The 24,363-nt window shown below is 45.7% G+C and overlaps 1 protein-coding gene and 1 pseudogene across 4 annotated transcripts in view; both read left to right on the top strand.

The window, feature by feature from the left end:
• Window positions 1-17,135, top strand: part of CBFA2T2 (CBFA2/RUNX1 partner transcriptional co-repressor 2) — a 180,996-nt gene extending 163,861 nt beyond the window's left edge. For 3 of the 4 annotated variants that reach the window (XM_068523864.1, XM_068523862.1, XM_068523865.1), the window contains 3 exons: window positions 4,999-5,067; window positions 7,970-8,160; window positions 12,429-17,135. In XM_068523864.1, the coding sequence (XP_068379965.1) occupies window positions 4,999-5,067; window positions 7,970-8,160; window positions 12,429-12,728 (560 nt within the window). In that variant the 3' untranslated portion in view covers window positions 12,729-17,135. The remainder of the gene's footprint in view (window positions 1-4,998; window positions 5,068-7,969; window positions 8,161-12,428) is intronic. The other variant, XM_068523863.1, reaches the window with a different exon arrangement.
• A 2,116-nt stretch (window positions 17,136-19,251) lies between these two features.
• LOC137750345 (ATP synthase subunit O, mitochondrial pseudogene) lies at window positions 19,252-20,097 on the top strand (annotated as a pseudogene).
• The last annotated feature ends 4,266 nt before the right edge of the window (window positions 20,098-24,363 follow it).

Here is a 24,363-nt window from a genome sequence, read left to right as displayed (position 1 = left end):
AAATCTTTATATGTAGGGATTTTTCCTTTAGGATATATCCTTAGTAAAATTAATGGGTTGTGGATACAGACATTTGTGTTCATTTGATCTTGTTTTATTTTGATGGATGGGATAGCTAATATGGGGTCAAATCTATCATTTTCTTTATGGTTTTCCTTGACCTTGATCCCTACCCAAGGCACAATAAATTTCATCTATATTATATTCAAGTTTTGTGTGTTTGCATGTTAGCTATCCAACTTTTAATTCTCCAGATAGTTTAAATTTTCCTACCATCAGTTGATACCCATCCTTTATCTATTAAAGTGAAGTAATTACTAGATGCTAATTTGGTTAAATACTTCAATCTATTTCCTTCATTGATCTTTCTGACTATATTAGTTATCACTTTTAGTAATAATAGCTTATGTGGGCTCTTACTATGTTCCAGCCAGTGCTAATAAGCCTTTCACCTGTGTTTTCAAAACTGCCTATTGAGATATAGGAACTACCATTAGATTTATTTACAGATGGCAAAACTGAGGCTTACATAAGTTAGAAACTTGGCCAAAGTAGTCCTACAGCTATTATGTCAAGATTGTAAGTAGGGGACTTCCCTGGTGGCGCAGTGGTTAAGAATCTGCCTGCCAGTGCAGGGGGCACGGGTTCAAGCCCTGGTCCGGAAGGATCCCACAAGCCATGGAGCAACTGAGCCCGTGTGCCACAACTATTGAGCCTGCGCTCTAGAGCCCACAAGCCACAACAACTGAGCCCACACACCGCAACTACTGAAGCCCGTGTGCCCTAGAGCCTGTGCGCCGCAACTACTGAGCCCACGTGCTGCAACTACTGAAGCCCACACGCTCTAGGGCCTGCATGCCGCAACTACTGAGCCCGCATGCTGCAACTACTGAAGCCCGTGCCTCGCAACAAGAGAAGCCACCACAACGAGAAGCCCGCGCACTGCAACGAAGAGTAGCCCCCGCTCACTGCAACTAGAGAAAGCCCGTGTGCAGCAACGAAGACCCAATGCAGCCAGAAAATAATAATAATAATAAATTTTTAAAATAAATAAATTAATTAACTTAAAAAAGAAAGATTGTAAGTAGGACATTCTATTCCAGAACCAGCACACAATCTTAGTGATTATGATAGCTTCCCAATATAATATCAAACTTATTATTATAGCTTCAGAATGTGTTTTAATATCTGGTAATGTTATATCCACTTCATTTTCTTGGGTGTTTTAATTTCTTTATTCTTTAAATGGAATTTTAAAAAATGAACTGCATTGCAAAAATGTCCAGCATTACGGAAACATATAGATTGTGAAAAATCTTATCCCCACCCACTTTTTCTCTCCTCTCTTGGGCTCACTTATTAGCAAATTAGTGTGTTCTTAAGGAATTTTCTATGCCTATACTTAAAGATAACTTTTCTCAATTTTTTGTTTTGAAGTTTTTCAAACGCAAAGAAATATTAAAAGAGCAGCACAGTGACCAATGATGTGCCCCATACCTAGATCCACCAGTTTTTCACATTTGCTTTCTCTCTTTATAGATGGGTAGATAGGTAGGTACAGTCTCCCCTAAACCATCATGATACTCCTCCTTAAATGCTTCATTTTGTTTCTTCTAAGAACTAGAGCATTCTCTCACAGAAACACAGTACCATTAGTCCCCCACTTCTGATCCATATATTTGCATTCTCTGTCTGACCTTTGATTAATAGCCTCTGAAACTCTAGTTTTCTTAGTAAATGAGCTGAAAATTTTGGCTTCTGGAAATCACCATGAAAATGTCCCTAGTTTCCAGGCATGTCCTGACTAAGCCGAGAAGTTCCTTTAGGGTCATTTGCATCCTCCCCTCTTACATCTGTCAGAGAAAGAAAATACTGATGACTGGACAGATACAAAGTTGATGACTGAAATGAAGTGGCTTTTCCTTGTTCGTCAAGGCTTCCCCATGTCCACACAAGTAAGCAAGTATTTCTTCTGTCATTTAACACCAATGACAGCTTACCTACACACTCAAACTCTTTTCCTTACAGGTTTTTCTTATTTAAGACTTAGTTGACATTGATGAACTACCTTCTCCTTAGCTTGTGTTACTTTGCCTCTTCTAGTCCTAGATTTTTCCTTGTATTTATTTTATGGATCTTGGGTTTCTAGGTATTTGACAGATGGCCACATGAGTCAGGAACTTACCTATGTGGAAAAGAGTTCATTTCTTCAGTTTTCTTGGCAGTGGTGTTAGCACTTCCTAGAGATCTCAGTCTCACAAAAAGTACTAATACTATCAAAATTTTAAGACATATGGGGTTCCCTTTTGGGGTGATGAAAATGTTCTGGAAATGATGGTTGTACAACATTATGAATGTACTAAATGTCACTGAATTATACACTTTAAAATGGTAAGTTTTATATGTATTTTACAGAATTAAAAAAAAAAAAACTCGGGGCTTCCCTGGTGGTGCAGTGGTTGAGAATCTGCCTGCTAATGCAGGGGACACGGGTTCGAGCCCTGGTCTGGGAAGATCCCACATGCCGCGGAGCAACTAGGCCCGTGAGCCACAACTACTGAGCCTGCGCGTCTGGAGCCTGTGCTCTGCAACAAGACAGGCCGCGATAGTGAGGGGCCCGCGCACCGCGATGAATAGTGGCCCCCGCTTGCCGCAGCTAGAGGAAGCCCTCGCACAGAAACGAAGACCCAACACAGCCAAATAAATAAAAAAAAAATAAATAATTAATTAAAGGTGCTAATAATTTAAAAAAAAAAAAAAACTCATTATCCCCTCAGCTCTGGGGTGATACAGAAGTAGGTTCTCTGTGCTGATAGCTTTTGAAATAGGAGAGATTCCTTTCCTATCCAAGACCAGTTTGCAGCCAATTCTCAGGCATTCTTATAAGGACTAAAGTGCCTCTGGCAAACATTTCATGCCAGGCTGGCCTCCCTTGTCACACTGGGTGTTCCCCCTGGTTCCTCTTTGCACCATGGGTTGGTGAGTGTTCAGAACATAAAATCTACTTTTCAGATTAACCTCAACAGAGCATAAGAAAGTGAGTAAGTCTGCTAGCACTGACTCATTTAAAAAAAGTTTTAAAAAACTCAAATTACCTTAATTAGTTTTCATACTTTATAAAACAATGAAAACATTTCTTATAAAACATTATGTCTTATAATCACAATAGATATATATGTTAAAGTCACCCTCTACCCCATGCTTTTCCCAGCAACAGTGTATTTGAAATACACTGTTCCAGATCAGAGTATTTTATTTACTAGTTGCTTTTTTTTTTTTTTTTTAAAGTTTATAAGCATTTTAAAGGAAACTTCCTTAAATCACATATAAGGATTCAGAGTTGGCAAGAAACAAAAGCCATATTCTGTGACCGATAGAAAGCAGTTGCCAGAGAGCTGAGCATGATGGATACAGTTAAATTGGATACAGACACAGCACATACACGCATGTATATGTGCATAAATATCGACTCTTACGTTTATACATTTGTTTTTAGGGAAGTACCTTAAAAATACCTACATGTTCATAGTGGGGAAGGACATAGAGATAAGTAAAAAGGAAGTGAGGCTTGGGCTTCCCTGGTGGCACAGTGGTTAAGAATCTGCCTGCCAATGCAGGGGACACAGGTTCGAGCTCTGGTCCAGGAAGATCCCACATGCCGCGGAGCAACTAAGCCCATGCGCCACAACTACTGAGCCTGCGCTCTAGAGCCCACGAGCCACAACTACTGAAGCCCACGCACCTAGAGCCCGAGCCCCGCAACAAGAGAAGCCACCACAATGAGAAGTCCGCCCACTGCAACGAAGAGTAGCCTCCGCTCGCCACAACTAGAGCAAGCTGCGTGCAGCAACAAAGACCCAATGCAGCCAAAAAATAAATAATAAATAAATAAATTTATTTTTTAAAAAAAGTGAGGCTCACTTTTCATCTCACTACTTTGAAATACTACTAATATTTGAGGCACGCATGTGTTTTATTTTTTATTGAAATATAGTTGATTTACAATATATAAGTTTCAGGTATACAATGTAGTGATTCACAGTTTTTAAAGTTATACTCCATTTATAGTTATTATAAAATATTGGCTGTATTCCCTGTGTTGTACAATACATCCTTGTAGTTTATTTACTTTATACATAATAGTTTGTACTTTTTAATCCCCTACTCCTATTTTGCCCCTCCCCACCTTCCCTATCCCTACTGGTAGCCATTAGTTTGTTCTTTATATCTGTGAGTCTGTTTCTTTTTGGTTATATTGACTAGTTTGTTTTATTTTTTAGATTCCACATATAAGTGATAACATACAGCATTTGCCTTTCTCTGACTTATTTCACTAAGCACAATACCATCCAGGTCCATCCACATTGTTGCAAATGGCAAAATTTCATCCTTTTTTATGGTTGAGTAGTATTCCTGTGTGTGTATGTACCACATCTTTATCCATTTATATGTTGATGGACACTTAGATTACTTCCATATCTTGGCTATTGTAAATACTGCTGCTATGAACATTGGGGTGCATGTATCTTTTCAAATTAGTGTATTCATTTTCTTCAGATATATACCCAGGTGTAGAATAGCTGGATCATATGGTAGTTCTGTTTTTAGTTTTTTGAGCAACTGCCATACTGTTTCCTACAATGTCTGCACCAATTTACATTCCCACCAACAGTGTACGAGGGCTTCCTTTTCTCCACACCCTCACCAATGTTTGTTATTTGTGGTCTTTTTGATGACAGCCATTCTGACAGGTTTGAGGTGATATTCTGGTTTTGGTTTGCATTTCTCTGATGATTAGCAATGTTGAGCATCTAAAAATTAAGTGTACTGTTTATAATCTGATTTTATTCCTTGTCAGAACATTTTTTCCAGTAAATGAATGTATATGTTTGAATCTTTCTACATGGTGAATGAGAGATCTGATAAGTTTTTCACAAAAGTAAAACATGTTAATTATAGACAGCTTCTGACCCTATGCTGTTTCTCTCTCTTCTGTAGATTCTCAGCGGGAATTCAACAGTAGGCCAGGAACAGGATATGTACCTGTGGAGTTTTGGAAAAAAACTGGTATGTCTGTCTGCTTATAGGTCACATGTGCTCACTAATTTATATGAGTGTAGAGCACATATTTGGGGGAAAGGTGGTTTTCTCATAACTTCCTCTTCAAAGAGCTCTAGGCTCCTGCCTCTCCCCCTTCAGCTTGGCCCACCTTCTGGACTGCCTGTCATGTTACTTGCTGATTAAGAATTTGGAATGACTCCCTACAATCCATCCAAGTCCTCATCACCCCCTTCTACTGGGAGGCGTTAAGTAACCGACTCTTCCTTCCCTATTTATATGCTCTGTTTCTGGGTGTATAGCTTAATTCATTTCTGCCTATTCTCGTCACTGTGTTCTCGTGCTCCCACATTTGGTTCATTCTGCTCTTCCTTTCATCTTCACTGTCTCTAGCTGCATCACAACTGTTCTTGGTAGGTGTCATTTTCTACAAGAATAAGGGAGGGTAGGAACTGCTTGTTGTGTTAAGACAGGGGATTACACTAACCTCATATCCCTAATATTACCTTATCCAATACTAGCCTTCTTTTCCTTCTTGCCTCCCTTTCTCAGTGAAATTTTTGTAGTCCAATATACAGTTTTTGGTTTTCTTTCTAAGATAAAATTTATTTCTACAAAAAAGTTAATACTCAGTTGATATCAAGACCATAATATAAACAGATGGACAAAAGATAGGAACACACACCTCATGAGAAAAACAAATTAACCATGTTGCAAAATGTTTATTCTCACTGACAATCAGGAAAGTACAAGGTAATGCAACCCTGACCAATTAGCCCCCGAAGTCTTTAACACCTAATTACTGACAAAATTTTAGAGGACCCTGTTAATGACACTAAATAATTCATCAGAGATTTATATATGAAATTATTGTGTTACCAACCATGAACACATGGAAATTTTGAAATCATTTCTCACTGGCATGCTTTTGAATCTTAAAAGGGAATGATCCAGGGACTTCCTTGGTGGTCCAGTGGTTAAGTTAAGCTTCTACTGCAGGGGGGGCACGGGTTCAATCCCGGGTTGGGGAACTAAGATCCTGCATGCCACACGGCACGGCCAAAAAAATAAAAATAAATTTAAAAAATAATAATAAAAGGGAATGATCCAGATTTAGACACGCAAATTGTTAAAAAGGCAGCAGTATGTAAAAAGACACTGTTTTTAGTGTATTCTTGGAGCAAGGGAGAGGCAACCCAGGAAATGCCCACATATCCATGAATGGTAATATGAATTTTATAGTGTGGCACCACAACAGAATATCATCTTACCATTAAAAATAGTTTGGAAAACTACATAGCACCTCGGAAAAATCTTTGTAGTTGGAAATGGGGATGTGTGTATTATACGACCAAGAAGTAGAATTGTGGGAAATGAAGATAGTAATTGTAAAGGTAGAGTGAAAAATTACCATGCACAAGATCTCTTTGGTAACTAGTGATTTTCTACTTGAGAGGTAACCTTTGGTTAACTATGGTTAAGAGCCTAACTTTGGCGTGGGCCAGCTAAATTTGAGTGCTTGTTCTGTGACAGTGCCATCTGTGACCTTAGGTGACCTTCAGCGAGGTAGATTTCCAAACTATGATTCTTACTGATTCATCTTTAAACTGAGAAGATAAAATACACTTAGGAGCATTTTTATGTTGGCTCAATAAGAGACACTCAACATCTACCTGGTAAATTAAAAGAGGTCTATGAAAGGTAGCTGTGGTGGGCCACAGTGGACCTACCTGCGTGGACACCAAGAGTTAAGGAGTGGAGTCAGTGTCTGATCAGCTCAGCATCATCCTTGACCTTTAGGGTGAAAACTTGCTTTTCTTGGCTGGACCGATATGATGGAAAGTTCTAGGATGGCAACACTGTGTTTAGACCTCTTTTGAGCCTAGGCCCTGTGCAAGAGCCATGTGCAAGCAGTAAGGGAGTTTCCTTAGGCTTCTGAGTTGTCCAGTTTTGTGGACTCAGTAGGGAGGTCATTCACACTGGGACTTAGGACTGAGGCTCAAATGCATAGCATATGTCATTTGGAGTGTACATCCTATAAAACCAAGCAGGGCGGTGGTGCTGGGAGGAACTGATCAGGAATCAAGTGGGGTGATGGCAACTGGACAGGGCTTTGGAGGCCCAGGGCACCTAGCAGCCCAGAACTGTATCTTCAGGCAACATTTCTCTACTGAGTTCAGTCTCACATACCTAACTGCCTCCTGGTCATTTGTACCTGGATATACCCTCAACCTTCTCACTTGCCTTCAACACCAGCATTTTGCTTACTATCTGTTTCATTGCATAGCAGTTCCATTCTTCGCCTTTACCTCCACCTCCAGACCCTTAGATGTACCAGCTTATTCTATCTCATCCCCTTTTCTGTGCCACTTGCTCCTGCCTAAATTCAGAGTCTCTTTTTATCAGCCGGATTATTGCCCCAACCTCTCAGTTGGTATCTCTGTCTTCAGTCTTTTGTCCGTGCATAGAACCCTTTAGGGTTTCACATTTTCTTTAGAAGAAGGGCCAAATTCCTTAGCGGGGAATGCAAGACTTTCTAAAAATTCATTTCCACCTACCATCTCAACCAAGACACATTTTCCTGATCCTCCTCTGCCACTTATAGAGCTGACCACTTTTCCCCTTGGAACTGTTGTCTCTTACACTGACGTGTATCATGGCACCTCAGCCACCTTTATACTTGATCACAGTTGTGAGAATATGGATACATCTTAGTCACCGAGGTCTCCCCAGCCCCTAGCATGAATGGACAAGTGAGGATAAGAATAAAAGTGAATGCTATATCATAAGTTCATCCCTGTGTATTTTTAGAAAAGTCATCTGGTTTCACCTCTGTCCCTTCTTAGAAACGATGTGGAGTGGGAGGGGAAAGGTTTCTCGGCCAGTTGATTTTACTGTCACTTTCTTCTAGAAGAAGCTGTGAATAAGGTGAAAATTCAGGCCATGTCAGAAGTACAGAAAGCCGTTGCTGAGGCAGAGCAAAAAGCCTTTGAAGTGATTGCTACCGAGAGAGCTCGGATGGAGCAGACAATAGCGGATGTCAAACGGCAGGCCGCAGAGGACGCCTTTCTCGTCATTAACGAGCAAGAAGAGTCGACGGAGGTCAGAGCACTGTTGGGCTGCGGGCTGGGGCTGGGGCAGCTGGAGTGACCAAGCCCACTGCTTTCCTCTCAAGTGCTGGGTAGTAAGGGCCAACAGTCCGCTCTTGAGCTAGATGATTATGATTTTTATTCAGTACCAGAGAGGTTTGTTTCTCAATTATTATATTCTTGTATATTGGCTCATTATATTGGTTTAAGTTTTGAAAACTCAGCCTAAAGACAGAGTTTGTGGACTTGCGTGACAGCGGTGACCATCACTGCCTGAGCGGGCCTGCTGTGTGCCAGATGCAGAGCGAAGTGTGTGTGTGGTCTTTGTGGTCCTCACAGTGACCCTGTGAGGCGTGGGTGTTGTTGGAGTCCAGATTTACAAATGAGACTGGGGCTCAGGGAATTTGATGTAATCCCACATGGCTGAAGCCAGAGTAGGAGAAAGGAGGTGCAGGGTCCTGTAGCATCCGATCTGTTTACAAAAAGGATAGTCCTTTCATGGATTGAAGTGACAGATCGGGCAGGCCTGCCTGACTGCCTAGTGCCTAGGGCCCCAGAGGACACTCTTGTACCATAATGAGGACAACAAACTGAAAAGAAAAGGCATGTGACAAAAACATCATAACAGTCCTTTCGAATGTAATGAGCTTTTTCTGTAACTTTCATTTTAGTCACTTTTCAGCTTTAAGACAAACTTTAAGTCCTGAAACAAGCCTGTTTCTGTAAGTAGGTAGAGCCCATCTAGTCTTTGGGATATTCTCTTGAAGTTATAAAGAACTGAGATTTTTTTGTTGGTTTTTTAAATGGCAGAAATTTTATTTTCTCATCCTCTTTAAACGATCTTTTTCAGTATTACAGTGTTAAGCATGGCAATGTGAAGATGAAAATGCCTAAATATCATGTTGCCATTCACAGAGGATGTGGAAAAAGTCCTTATTGTAGCACTCCCAACTGAATTGTGAGAAAATATTTCCTTTAACTCTCCCCTTTTCCTTCTCCCCTCCTACTTTTTTCTGTTGTATATTTAATTCCTTATCTATAGCCATCCATATCAATACCTATATTTGTCCATATTTATCTACTTTTATATCTATGTTTATGTCTTTCTCCGAAGAAAGAATGTAACATTTTGGCTAAGAGCATGAGTTCTGGATCTGGATTGCATGGTTTAAATCCCAGCTCTCCATTTATAGCATTGTGCTTTAAAGGAGCTAGAATTTTAAACAGTGCACAAAGAGGCTTACAGGTGAGGCACACACCAGCATCCATCCCAGCAAACTTCCTTCCAAAACAGGGCCAGGATAGCAGGGCCTAAGCTCTGAGTAATTTTGTGTTGGACCAGGAGAGCTGATTTCCTTCCATTTCATTCAGAAAGTTCTACTTGACATCTAGAGGTATCCCTGGAGTTTTTCATCCATCCTGTGAGAGGTGGTTTGGTATAGCGGAAGGAGCCCAGGAACCCTAAGTGCTAGTCCCAGTTCCCCTCACACTGGCAGCATACCCTTCAGGAGTCAGTCTCCTTCTCTGTATAGTGGGTGTGTAGCAGCCCCTGTCCTGCTGGTCTTATACTTTTTAGGAAGATATAATTAGATCATGGTTGTGGAAGTGGTTTTGTTTTTTTTTTAAATAAATTTATTTATTTTATTTATTTATTTTTGGCTGTGTTGGGTGTTCATTGCTGCGTGGGCTTTCTCTAGTTGCGGCAAGCGGGGGCTACTCTTCGTTGCAGTGCACGGGCTTCTCATTGCGGTGGCTTCTCTCGTTGTGGAGCACGAGCTGTAGGCACGCAGGCTTCAGTAGTTGCGGCACGCGGGCTCAGTAGTTGTGGCTTGTGGGCTCCAGAGCACAGGCTCAGTAGTTGTGGTGCACGGGCCTAGTTGTTCTGCAACATGTGGGATCTTCCTGGTCCAGGGATCGAACCTGTGTCCCCTGCATTGGCAGGCAGATTCTCAACCACCGTGCCACCAGGGAAGCCCCTATGGAAGTGTTTTTAAACTGCAATGCGCTGTTTAGACAGAAGGGATTTATGATGTTGTTAACGACATAGGTGTGTAAGCTGTGGCAGCTCTTGCTCTTGCAGAACAGCTGCCTCCTCTGAGGCCAGACTGAAGCGTCTCCCCTGGAATGCCTCAGGTAGAGGGATGAAGTGAGAGGTCCCCTTCTGTCCCCAGCCTGGATTTCCTGGCAAACATAATGGGCTAGCAGTTGACTATAAGATAGGAATCATTTTTCCTTTAGGCCAGGTTTGAAATAAGGTCAGGGAGCTCTGGGATGGGTCCCAAGGATTTTGACAAGCCCCAGGTCATTCTGATACAGGTGTTCCCTGGGCCACTTTGAGTAATAACTGGCATAGACTGATGGCCCATGCTTGACAAAGGAAATTCTGGAATCCCATCTCTGACTTCCTTGGCCAGTAACTCAGAAGGTTCATAACCTTACCCATTAATTACAAAGGCCTTTTTGGCCACATGCATTGCTCCAGCTTTGACAAATGCTGATTTGAAGGGTGACTACCACAATAAACCTTTTGTCATGTTTCTTGGCAAAAAGGCTTTTGGTGAAATCAGGGAAAAGCCACAGAGACAGGGAATGTAAAGTGTCCTTTTCACCCTGGCTTCTCTGACCCTAACCACGTTGTTCCTGCATTTCTATGATCCCACCTCTGTGGGAGGCTGTTTATCTTGTTTCATTGTATCCCATCAATCATGTAATAAATATTTTAAATGTAATGGTGGCCAAGGTGAAAGCACCATTGGTTTAATACTGTGCCCCAATTTGAGATGTTCTTGCAGACTTGGACAGAGGGAGTAGAGGCCAATGTTTCCACAGCAGCCCCATGAAGGCAACTGAGTTCTTCCCCACAAGCAATAATGTTCTACCAAAGCATTGTTTGGAGTCAGCCTGTCAGGCTCCAAAGTATGAAATTCTCTGGAATGTAGTTTGCTTGAGGATCTTTAATGATCCTCAGAATTACTTCTGTCCCGTTTTGGTCCTCCACTGTTGGTGTTGGCAAGGTTGGGGCGGTCCTTAGAGTGTATTTCCTGAGAAGCCTGTTGTGTTAGAAGGGAATCTGCAGTCCTTTCTAAGGCTTTTTGAAACTAAACTTGTACATTGGGTATAGTGGAGGCAGGCGGTCCAGGTTCCAGGCTTTGCATAGCCATGTGATCATTTTATAACCTCAGACAAGTCCCTGCCTACTGGCCCTCAGTGTCCCACCTATACAATGCAAGAGGTGGGCGAGGTGACCTCAAGGTCCTTCTTAGCCCTTTTCAGTTGTTTTACACTTGAGCAAGTGTTCTGATTTCATTGGGAACAGTATCTTTCTTCTCTGAGTGTCAGGCCAGGCCTCGTGATGGGCTTCTGCCATTCTGGAGAACTTGCAGGGGAGAGGGCAGCTGGCTGACTGATCAAGTCCTTCCTGACACCTAAGAAGAAAGCCTTGCTTTCCTGATAGCTTCACCTGACCAATGCCATAAGGCTCTTCTCTTATAAGTGGGTCATGGAGACCTCAAGTGCAGAACACTCATGTGTCACTAGTGAAGTCCTCACAGGAACCTACAGGGAGGAGAGTACCAAGGGGCAGGTGCTGGGAGCTTTCCTCTAGGAAAGTGCAAAGAATAGTAGGAAAACTCCCTGATGTAGACCTCAGGGCCTTAGGTTCTAAGGTATTGCAGGGGGCTCCCACAAACAAGCCAGAAGTATTCCCATGATCCTCAGCCCACCTCTGATGAGATACGTCACTGAAAGGAGAATGAGCACAGAGAGAGTAGCACAGCTTCCCACACTCCTGGTCACTCACCCAGGTCCTCTGGCAGGTGACTTTTTTAAAGATTAGGTGTTGTCAGTGAACACAACAAAGGTCATTTCTCCATTGGGAAGGGCAAGGAAGAAAACTGTCTAAGCACCTGTGTGGTCTTGGAATAGATAGCTATGATGGGGGAACCCTGGGACAGAATTTGGTTTGGTCGTTGAGGATTAAAATGTGAGTCAAAACAATGAGTTGATGCCTTTAGCAGGACTTCCAGCTGCCCTACGATGTCTTCACATACCCCTCATCTCGCTGTCCCATCAGCCCAGGATAGGTAGTTTTCCTGTTGTACAGATGAAGGAAACTCAGAAAGCAGATTAACAGTAGAGGCAGGGCAAGCACAGGTGTGTGCAGCTCCAAAGCCCACTCTCTCCCCGTACAGCCCCACCTGCTGTTTTTACAGTGCAGGTGACAAGTTATGACAAGCCTGCCCCCCAAGATCCTAGCAGCTAATGGATGCCTGTGTCTTGCAGAACTGCTGGAACTGTGGCCGCAAAGCCAGTGAGACCTGCAGTGGCTGCAATATCGCACGATACTGCGGCTCTTTCTGCCAGCATAAGGATTGGGAGCGCCACCACCGCCTCTGTGGCCAGAACCTGCACGGCCAGAGTCCCCACAGCCAGAGCCGGCCGCTGCTTCCTGGAGGGAGGGGCTCCGCAGCCCGGTCCGCCGACGGCAGTGTGCCAAGTCCAGCCCTGGACAAGACCTCGGCAACCACCTCGCGCTCCTCAACGCCTGCCTCTGTGACAGCCATCGACACCAGCGGACTCTGAGCCCCAGACTCGCTTCCCCCTGATGACCTCACAGCACGACAGACTCTGCACGGGAGGCTGGCTGCTTGAACCAATGCAAGTAGCTGTCGGGTCATCATCAAGAGAAGTGGAGGCAGGAAGACTTCAAGCCCCGGCAAACACTGCTCCCCAGCCTCTCCAGACACTTGCCTCAGTTTCCCGTCTGTGTCCTTGGGGGAAGTCATGTGCACACAGGCAGCTGGCTGGAGCTGCCTCCTCCATGGCTTCCTGGTTTGTTCCTCTCCCAGCTGAAGCTGGGATGGCCGGCCACTTTTCTGTGTAGCCCGCCAGCTCCCCTCCCTGCCTCGTGAGGCAGCAGGCTGTCGAATGTGCCCAGCCAGGCTGGAGGCAGCTCACCCCATGTGCTGTCCCCTACTCCATCGTCCTCCCACGGCAGAGGCCTGGAGACTGATAGCAAGCCGGGAGGAGGCCTCTCTCCCAAAGGGAGTTCCCCTTGCCCCTAACAGCTCCTTGAGCCCCATTTCCACCCTCAGCAGGTGCCACTGATTGGTCCCGTGGGGACTTGGGCAGGCAAAAAGCAGCACTCAGGACTCCCTCCTCGACCCTGCTGTTCAGACTTAAGATTCTCAGAAACCAGAGGAAAGAAGTCACCATTTCAGTAAAAGCACCCATAATAAAAAATAAAACTTCCACCAAGCATCACAGATCATTTTGGACAAGATTTTCTAACCTGGCTGGCTATTTTAGTTTGGGACCCATTTTTTTTTTTTTCTCTTATTTGATTTTGCTTATGCAGAAAATAGTTTTCAGCGCATGGATTGGTCTGAGGGAGAATGAGACTCAATTGTGGATAGTCTGTTCCCTCTGAGCATCCAAACTAATATCACATTATTGAATGGATCATCTATTGGAAATGCAGAACCTTTTGTCACCACTTGGCTCTTTGCACAGTCGTCTTGTTCTGTGTCCTTTTATCTCAGACCACGCACGTCCAGATCACTGCGTGGATCTTCTTCCCGTGGTCTCTATTTGGCGCCTCTGAAGCCGTAGTTGACCCACAGGATGCGATGTGGTGTGGCTACGACTTGCCTCACCAGTCAAGGCCTGGTCACTTCTGAGCAACCCTTTTGGACCTGAAGGAATTCTTCAAACCTTGTCATTATGTCCTGTATCAATTTATTATTGGGCATACAATCTGTTTCCCTTCTCTTGTTTTGTAGGTACCTGCCCTCTTTGAGCTAAGAAAAGTTCTGTGAAATGTGACAACCATTTGAGAGAGCCTGACCAATTTTTCTTCCTGTCTTCAGGGAGTTTTCCAGCTGCTTACCTAGCTCTCCAAACATGACATCACCTATAGTCCCTTTAAAACGTTAGGAACTGCCACACACGTTCTTCCCTGTCATTCGAGTTTTATTGGGAGCCCAAGGACTCTGACCCTCCCCCACTCCACCTCCAAGCCTTCAGTGTCCTCTTGCAGCAAGGAATCCGTTAGGGTGGCCCTCCTCCCGCTGGCCCTTGAAAGCTCAGCTTTAGATGGCCAATTTCTGTGCATTGACCAGAGTGAATTGAAAGCTCTCAGTAAGGTATCAGCATAGGTAACATTGTCCTTACATATAGGTGTATCTTACTTTAAGAACTTTAAGTCCCTAATTTACCTTACCCAAGGATTTTCTGTCTTAAAAGAAACTCAGAACAAGTCACCTTTAAAATACCTGGATTTCCGCTACATAAAGTAAGACATCCCCAGAAAAAGAATAACAGAATAGTCACTTTATTGTGGAACTCCTTAAGCTGTAGCAGTTGGGGTGTCCTGACTAACAGAGATGAAATCAGAACCCCAGACAGGAGTTGCCTACATTTCCCTGAGACACGGAATGTCCCCTGAGAGGAGGTCACTGAGCCTATAAACCTGTTGCAGCAAGAGGGTGTCTCGTGGTGTCCACTGGGTCTGTCCTCAGCTCCCTTTTTCATTGGCAAGTTGGATGAACACCTAGGCATGTTCTTTAAGTCTTCAGTGACCACAGGACTAGCCAGGGTAGCTCAGGTTTTTTCGGGTTGGAATAAAGAGCCAAAACCAACCGAATACCGTTCATCAGGGCTCGATGTCAGGCTCTACAGGTAAGGTTTAGGATTAGTGTGCAGGTAGGTCCTAGCTGACTTTTGTGGAGTGTGGTTCCAATGACAGCTTAATTTTCAAAATTTTTGTAATGCTATTCTAAACGGCTTTGCTCATGTGCTACCCAGAGGCCAAGCTGAAAACTTAGGCAGTGTTCCACACTGCAGTTCAGATCTCAGGCCTTTTGCTGTATTAATTTTGGTCAGTTTCACACATAGGTTGCTAGGGCATCTGTCCAAGACTTCCTATTTAAACGTAAACAATCCCTTTCTCCACCTCCCGCTCTTCTGAAATTCTCCAGCTCTCTGGTTAGGAGGAGAAGGGACACTGTCTTGGGATGGGGTGAGGGGACTGGAGGGGCAGGGCTGAGTCCAGGTTCCCCACTTGGTTTCCCGTGTCTGCTGATAACCACTCCAGCTGCCAGGTTGAGGCTTCCCCCTTTCATTTAATTAGATTTAAAATATCTTAATATACTCAGACTGCTTAGAGGATCAACCTTTATAGTTTGAGGGGACAAAAGAAGACATAGTGGTGGTACTGAAGGTATTGTCAGGGCAGTCATAGGCTCTTCAATATTATCCTAGAAACCAAAAGCAGATGTGACAAGTGATGGGATATCATTGTCCTCTCCCAGGTGAGGAATGGTTGCAGGAGCCAGAGAAGACCAGAAGGGGCCAACATGGGAGCCGTCTTTAAATGTTCTGAGGGAAGTTTGAGGGCTGGATCCTCAGATCTTCAATCATGCTTTGGGGCCACACTGCCTGCACCAGGCCTGACTCCACCCAGTGGTGAAAACAGACTCAGGTTAGTTCTACCTGCTCAGGAATAGGCAGCCCTCGTCCTGAGCTGTGAGCACTCCACTTGGGAGCGTCCTTGCAGCCCCCAGGATGGGGCTCAAGCAGATCTGCTCAGGCACAGCCATGCGACCCTGAGGTCACAGCAAGTGCATCTTCTCTTAGACAGTGCTGAGTCATGTATGTCTCTCAGTGGATCTAAGACTGGAAACAAGACCCATCTCCCCAGCATGGGTCCATGCCTGGCATCGGCTGCAGTGGGCCCTCTGCAGTGTGGATGACCTTTGTACATCTGGGCCAGTTGGTCCACCAGGAGCTCCTCACTTCTTGGTGTCAACATGAGCATCCTGAGCTTCTAGACAGAAAATCTACACTTTACTTTGTACAGCCTTGTCCCAAAGTCAGATTGATCCCCAGTGCTGTCACCTGCTTGCAAAGGGTAGACCTTGTTATGGGTAGTTCCAGAAGATATCTCAGCAAGTGGGCTTGAAGTTTCAACAACACAATTGGAATTGTGTGGTCGTGAGTTCTTCGGGATGAAAGCATAAATAATGACCAGGTGGCTGTTTGTCCTGGAAATTGTAGATGGGATTATGGATTGAGTAAATCATTTAAAATAGAACTCATCTTGGAGGCTTTCTTCAGCACTGGTTTCCAGGCTCCCGGGTCAATAGACCAAGCCAAGTTTCTTAGATTTTTTTTTTTTTTTTAAAGCTATTTACAGAGAACTAGGTGGTGGCAGGTTTGAACCAAATGTAAGAAAAGCTAGAGAGATCTGGACTGTTCCAGCATGGGCCAGCCGGCCAGCTGTCGGGAAGGAGTCCTGCCTGGGGTGGAGTGGGGTGTTGTACAGGGCGAGCTGTTGAATAGTGCCCTTCCAACTCTGTCTGTAGTTATTGTGAAACCAAAATGTTGACTACCTGCCTCTTTGCCCACGTGCATTGACATGCTCAATTCCAAAAATGATGGTGCAGGCGACCTTTTCCATCATGAGCCAGGAGAAGGTTGAGGCCTGAGGGCGGACCTTGCATCCGCCCTTTGCCTCCACAGCCCCAGAGATGGAGCTTCCCCTGCTACCCCATCTGGTTAGACCCACAACTGCCCAGTGTACACTCATTGATGCTTATACCAAATAGGGCATGTGCGGCTGGCAGGGACAGCACCATCCCTGCATTGGATTTGGCAAGAGAGAAGCAGCAATAAGCATTAGGCGAATGGCTGAAAGTGCCGTTGGGCTAAGAGGCTTTCGAAGTTCCTGATGAGGCTACAAAAGCTCCGTCCATAAAAGAAAGCCAAGAATGTAAATAAATCAAAAACTAGGCTTCCAAGCGTGGTTTTTTAAGGGGGATGATGAATGTGAAACCACCCGCAGGATGCAGGATGCGGTAGAATCGGTTTTTCTGTGCTTTGTCATTCTACTATGATAGGAACTTTTGTTACTTAACTCTGTGCATAACTTATTTAATGTACTGTATAAATGAACCAAAACTGTTAAATATGTATTTAGTTTGTTCTACTTAAAGTAGTCAATAAAAAGGCTATATTCCTTTTCTGACTCAAGCTGGAATGGGACTAGGAGGGAAGGTGGTGCATGTAGTTCTGTAAGACGTCCTGCCGGCAGGCTTCTGCGTCCCCTCTGCCTTGTTCCTCGATCTTCAGAGATGGGGTGGGGCTCCACTGGTTCTTGCTATGGCTTGAGAGCACCCAGGGGAATGAAAGCAGGAGGTACTGCTAAGAAGGCGGTTCCAGCTTCTGGACCTCTGGGAAGCCAAGTGCCAACAACAGCTACAGATAACTCCCAACTCCTTGTCAGCTCTTCACCATTAAGTGATCTTTTAATGAGGAAAATACAACCACAGAAAGTTTGAAAAATAGGGTAGTGGATCTGTAGGTACTTTTTTCTAATAACATGTTATTTCCTTAAACGTTTTTAACATACCTGGACTTGGGAATATTCATTCATTTCCTTTTTATACTGAAGCTAAATCATAAGTTCACTGTTGCCTTCACATTTATTTGCTTAATGGTTTAATCAAGCCATAATTTTCTGTTGTTTGTTTTGCTGTGCCATGCGGCTTGTGGGATCTTAGTTCCCCAACCAGGGATTGAACCCGGGCCCTCGGCAGTGAAAGCCCAGAGTCCTAACCACTGGACGGCCAGGGAATTCCCTCAAGGCCATAATTTAACTCTTCACCTCCTGTTGGGCAGTTGGATTGCTTTCATATTTTCCCTAACATACTGAAGTGAACATCTTCCTTAGCATGATTTATTTCTTTGGGATAATTTTCCAAAGTGGGATTTCTAGAACTGAACATTTCTTGGGTCCTTGAAGCCTGTGTTCAAATTGCTTTCCCTGAAAGCCCACCAGCTTGCTGTTCCTCCGACAGGACCCAAGTAGTACTTGCATGGCTCTGAGGTGGTCTGACCAGCTGTGACATGACACAGGTTGCTGCAGGCACACCTGTGTGTACCTGTACGTATGAAGTCTTGGGCTGTCAGTCCAGTTTCCTAACCAGTGACCTGAGGCCTCACTTCCCAAGGACCTGGCCCCAGCCTCACTCCTGTCACCTGAATACCCATCTCTGGCCTCAGCCCTAGAACTACTTCTGAGCAGCCTTGCGCAAGAGGCTTGTTGGCACCATCCGCTTCACAGGCCCCCAAAATGCAAAGGGAAGGGTTGGTTACTAGATCTCAGGGTAGGGAGGAGGATGACCTTGGCCTTGGCCCTAGAAGGCAAGGTGTGGGTTTAGCTGTTTCGTGCAGATGGTGCCAACTGCCAGTTTTTCTCAACAGCTGCCTGGCGCTGCAGTCCACCATTCAGCAATTACAGGATCTCAAGCCTCGTGACTGTCAGTCTAGCACAAAAGCATATTTGGTAGGCAAGTCAACAATCCACAGTCTGCCTTAGCCCTGGAAAAATGATCCCAGGGACTTGGGATAATATAGTAAAATACCATGTTAAATTTGCTATATAAATAGGCTGAAATTTTGCCATTATCATAAAACACCTGGATGCCAGATAAATTCTAATGAATTGACTTTTTTTGCTGAGGTCACAGGTGAGAAAGTTTAGGAAATCCCCAAGGGACAGAAAAAAAGAGTAAGCTGAAACCACAAAGGTAGTTGGGCACAGTAGAGGAAAACTGCCTGGGGGCAAAAGAAATTCCAAGAAGTCAAGAGTTGGAGGGATTAGCTGCCTCTAGGGGGACTGTGGCACTAAGCTTTGAGCCTGTACAAAATAGAGAAACAAAACGGGGACCTCTCCATAAAGCCAGGGCACTGGCTTTGGCCTCAGTGAAAAGGCAAGCAGGGAAAATTGACCTGTCTGCAAAGGGAACTGAGCAGAGAACATCTCTCTGGCCCTGCTGGAAGAAAGAAAAACTGACCAGAGACTACTTTTATGTCTGCTCTCTCCTGGAGCTGAGGTTCAGATTCTCATTACTCCAGAGGTCAAAGAATCCCTGGACTGAGAAATTAAGATGATTCCAGGCTTGTATCTCCTGGTATCTGGCAGAAGCAAAAATGCAAATCCTCCAGAGAAAAATATTAAAATATAATCATATTATTACATATCAACCAAGTATAAATTGTCCAAGATAGTTACTAAAGTTCATGTCCAAGCAAATGAGCCACTATGAGCAACAGTCAGCAGGAACAAAAAATTAACTCAGCTCTCGTCAACTCAGGTTTGACCCACAGCCGCCCAGGAGAAGAGGCTGCCCCAGCAGTGCCCAGGCTCTCCCGGCAGGTGCGATGCTTCAGCACATCTGTGCTCAGGCCGTTCATCAAGGCTGTGAGGCCACCTGTTCAGATATATGGTATCAAAGGTCGCTATGCCACTGCTCTTTATTCTGCTGCATCTAAATAGAATAAACTGGAGCAAGTAGCAAAAGAATCGTTGAGAGTAGGACAAATCTTGAAGGAACCTGAAATGGCTGCTTCTATTATGAATCCCTGAGTAAAGTGTTACATTGAGGTGAAAAGCCTGAATGACATGACGGCAAAAGAGAGGTTTTCTCAGGACTTCCCTGGCGGTTCAGTGGTTAGAACTCCACGCTTTCACTGCCAAGGGACTGGGTTCGATCCCTGGTCGGGGAACTAAGATCTCCCAAGCCGTGCACGGCACGGCCAAAAAAAAAAAAAAAAAGGTTTTCTCCCCTTACATCCGGTTGGATCAATTTGCTTGCTGAAAATGGTCGCTTGAACAATACCCCTGGAGCCATAGTTCTGACTTTTCTACTATGATGAGTGTCCAGAGTGGAGAAGTACCTTGCAGTTACCACTGTACCTCCTTTAGATGAAGCCACTCTTGCTGAATTAAAAACGGTCCTGAAGAGCTTTCTAAGTAAAGGCCAAGTGTTGAAACTGGAAGTTAAGATTGAGCCGTCAATCATGGGTGGAATGATTGTCCGTACTGGAGAGAAATATGTCTTCAAAAACCAAGATTCAGAAGCTGAGCAAAGCAATGCAGATTTTCTAAGTGTTGATTTTCTGTCAGTGAAAATTCTTAAACTTGGAGCAACAATAAAATGCTTCCCGAACAGGAAAAAAAAATTGATTTAGACCCCTGGGACTTCAATACTGTTATTATCAGATACAGAATATAAAATAACTATGAAACCTCTAAAGACAGTGCTGGAAAAAAATTAGCAAAAAGTAAGAGACTAAGGCAGATTTGCAGATAGAATTCTGGAAATTACAATCATTGAAATAAATAGTGCACTACTGAATGGCAGATTAGATGAATTAAAATGAGTGAAGCATTACTGTATGAGAAGGAGATGGAAAAAAAGGAAAGAGTTGTTCCTTTTGGAAGGCAGGTTTCGAGGGAAGAGCCCTTTCAAATTTTACCAAGGAGGCTGTCAAGAAACTTACTGACTCAGTATAAAGGGAAATAATTGGCCTGAGATGATACAATCTCAGAATGAGCAAACATGCATCTATCTGAACTCATCCTGCCTGTCTGTGCTTGTTTCTGGTGCTGGAATTTCAAGGTAGTGAGTTGGATGTATCCCCTCCTCCACATCCTCTCTCCCAAGACCATCAGGGAACCAGCAACAAACCACCCCCCATTCTCCAGGGCGGCTTCATTGCTTGGTGCCGGGCGCCCTCTTGTGGAAAGAATCAGACCTGCTACCTCTGCTGCCTCCATCCACAAGCCAGATTCCCATCCAGAGTGCACACCCCAGCACCTTTTGCCTTCCCCTTGCACCAACCTTTTCTGAGGCTGCCTATCTGCCCCATGAATTCAACTGACTTTCTCTGGGTGCCTCCTAGGGAGTTGCAGAAATGATGAGTACTCAGCACCCGCACCACCTACCTTCCAAGGGGTGAGCTCTGAAAAGCCCACATCAGATCCACCCTCCACCTCGTGCTGTGCTTCCATGGCTCTTCTTGCTGCCCCATCTGCCATCCTGCAGCCCCAGGGCTTGGCCTCACTCCCTCCTTTGTTAAAGCTGCCACTGTCCTCCAGCGTTTCCATTACCAGAGGATGCCTGAAATTTTGCTCAGCGATGTTCACGTTTGATGGCAAGTAGCTCTTGGTACCAGAGAGTAGATCCAGTTGTGTGATTCAGAGCAAGCACTTGCTTGCTGAGCTTCTGGTTCTTCATGTGTAAATTGGGGATGCTAATGGTGCCTACACCACTGGGCTGTTCTGAGGTGAAATGTGACCATATGGGAGTCACCCTCAGCATAGGGCTTAGCACCCAGGAAGCCCCTGTAAACAGAGGCTGCCATCACAACCTGCTTTTCTTTCTCTCTGCCAATATGTGATGTCCTTGAGGATTCACCTTTGTCCCAGCATCCCGCTGGGAGCCTGATGTCTTCCTCAAGTAGTATTTGTTTTGAGAATAACTTTTTTTTTTTTTTTTTGCCGCACCGCGTGGTATGAGGGATCTTAGTTCCCCGACCAGGGATCGAACCCATGCCCCCTGCAGTGGCAGCGCAGAGTCCTAACCACCAGACCGCCAGGGAATTCCTGAGAATAACTTCTTGAAGGCCTTTTGTTTCGACCCATCAGGGTCTGTGTTAAGGGGATTTGGTGTGCATATTTCTGAGAGCAGGAGGGCAGTGGCAGCCACCTAGACTGTTGCTGTCTCTCCAGCACCTGGCCTGGCACTGACCCAGTCCCTAGGACAGGTTTTGATGTATGCAGGTGAGTCACCAGCACAGGTGGGAGGAAGGTGAGGAGGCAGGTGCAGGGAGTGGGTGAAGGGGTAGAGGTGGCAGCTGGCAGAAGGAGCCAGGATCTCCCAGCTTCAGTACTCTGCCTGTCCTTGACCTGGGTGCTGTCACCAGCCCTGGACATTTTGCCATCCCCGGCACCTGCCACAAAGCAGGTGCCCAGTGGTTGTTTTTTCGTTTGTTTGGGTTTTTTTTGATTTATTTATCTTTGGCTGCGTCGGATCTTCGTTGCTGCATGCGGGCTTTCTCTAGTTGCAGCGAGCGGGGGCTACTCTTTGTTGCAGTGCGCAGGCTTCTCATTGCAGTGGCTTCTCTTGTTGCGGAGCACGGGCTCTAGGTGCGCAGGCTTCAGTAGTTGTGGTGTGCGGGCTCAATAGTTGTGGCTCGCAGGCTCTAGAGCGCAGGCTCAGTACTTGTGGCGTACGGGCTTAGTTGCTCCGCGGCATGTGGGATCTTCCCGGACCAGGGCTCGAATCCGTGTCCCCTGCATTGGCAGGCGGACTCTTTAACCACTGCGCCACCAGGGAAGCCCCCCCAGTGGTTGTTGAAATGAGCTGAAGAGCCAACGAGAGCGGGGCACCGAGGGCAAGAATTGGGAAAGGTGACTCAGACCTGATGGCTTTGACCTGCTACTTAAAGGCTAAGGAGGCATTTCTTTTTTTTTTTTTTTTTAATTAAGTTTTCTAGCTGCATTGGGTCTTCGTTGCTGCACACGGGCTTTCTCTAGTTGTGGCGAGCGGGGGCTACTCTTTGTTGTGGTGCGTGGCCTTCTCATTGCTGTGGCTTCTCTTGTTGCGGAGCATGGGCTCTAGGCGCATGGTCAGTAGTTGTGGCTCGCAAGTTCTAGAGCGCAGGCTCAGTAGTTATGGCGCACAGGCTTAGTTGCCCTGCGGCACGTGGGATCTTCCCTGACCAGGGCTCGAACCCGTGTCCCCAGCATTGGCAGGCGGATTCTTAACCACTGCGCCACCAGGGAAGTCCTAAGGAGGCAATTCTAGAGTGGATGGGGTAGAGGATGCGAGGGAACAAAGTTCTAGAGGGGAGTTGCAAACCTAGGGACTGAGGTTGCGAATAGCCCAGCTCAGCTGGAGTGTTTTAGGGGGATGAGGCTGCACATAATGCGAGTGGGTATTGATTGCTAAGGGCCTTGAATGCCAAGTCAAGAAGTCAAACTTGATCTTGGTGCTAAAGGTAGGGGGGTGCCATTGAAGGGTCTTAGCCAGAGGAGTATGGTCACCACGGTGATGTATTGAAAACCCCTTCTTTCTGTTCCTTTATGGGGAATGGACTGTTTCGGGATGGAGTACAGAAGGGAAGCCCAGTGAAGAGGCTGCCATAGTCTTTCAGGCCAGACATGATGGTGGCCAAGACCTGGGGGCCTGGGGGATGGCAGCATGGAAACGAATGTGGGCTTGCGAGAGATAGGTAGACACACCTAAAGGCCTGGGGCCCTCAGTACCCCCGTAGCCCCAGCTCAGATCTTTCTTCTCCCTGTAGCTGTAACTCCAGGCTCCTGTCTGCAGCCCAGCTCCACACCCGCCCACAGCACTCCCCTGTCTGGCAACCCCCCGCCTCCCCGTTACCTGCAAGACATCATTCAAACTCCCTCTGGCCTGGCCTCCCCGCTCACCTCCAATCCCTTACACTCTGCAGTTCCTCCTTCTGCTCCCTTTGTCCGCAGCATTCTCCCTCCCTGTCTGCCCCTCACATCTGTGTGGAGACTGCTACACTATTCTTTCACAGCTCAAACCCAACATCACCATCTCCAAGAGGCCTTCCCCAACCCTGTAGGACTGACACTGTCCCCTCCACCTGCAGGACCCTCCCTGGCACCTCCAAGCCTTCAGCAAGGAAGGGAAGATGCAGCCCATCTTTAAAAAAAAGTGTCAACTCTCAGAACTCCATTGCAGGGTGAGATGAGACAGGCAAAGGGTGGCACCCACTTAAGAGGTGTCAGCTTGAGCTTAAGAATTTCAGCATCTTTGTTCAAAGAAGGCAATGGGAAGATTTTAGTTTTGAGGGTTTGCTGTTGGTACTGTTTTCGTAAAGGAAACAGAACGGAAGGAATTAGAACACAGGACAGAAAGCAGGATTATTTCCTCCTGGATGGCCTTCTTCTCTAGCAAAGACATACTGACACCTCCTCCAGCCACCCAGACCTCAGAGAGTCAGGTGCTGGCAGCACTTTCTAGGAACTGCCAAGAGTCTAGGAAGTGGGGTGGCATGGTGCAGCCTGGTGTAGTGCTGGCCGAGGAGCCCCCAGGGACCCCCGTGCTGGTTCTTTGGCCTGGGTGGCTAGGCCAGTGGGAGCAGCTCTGTCTGTCTCTGCCAAGTCTGAACTCCTACAGGGGTCACTGGGGAGAAACCTCCCAAACTAGGACATCTACCCTGAGCTGCCTTCCTGGCCATGCCTCAGGGCCCAGCCACGAGCTGGCACCACCAGGGCAGTCAAGAACATTGGTGAAATGTCACTCAGCCCACTGGCCAGTCACCCCTTAAAACCTACCACAGCTTCCTCAAGACGAAGTGCCTTTGAGGCCCTGCTGCCTCCCCGCCTTGG

Source organism: Eschrichtius robustus, chromosome 16 (assembly GCF_028021215.1).
Source record: "Eschrichtius robustus isolate mEscRob2 chromosome 16, mEscRob2.pri, whole genome shotgun sequence".
NCBI classification, from domain to species: Eukaryota; Metazoa; Chordata; class Mammalia; order Artiodactyla; family Eschrichtiidae; genus Eschrichtius; species Eschrichtius robustus.
The sequence above is the reverse complement of the archived record's forward strand: the minus strand, read 5'-3'. Positions and strand labels throughout refer to the sequence as shown.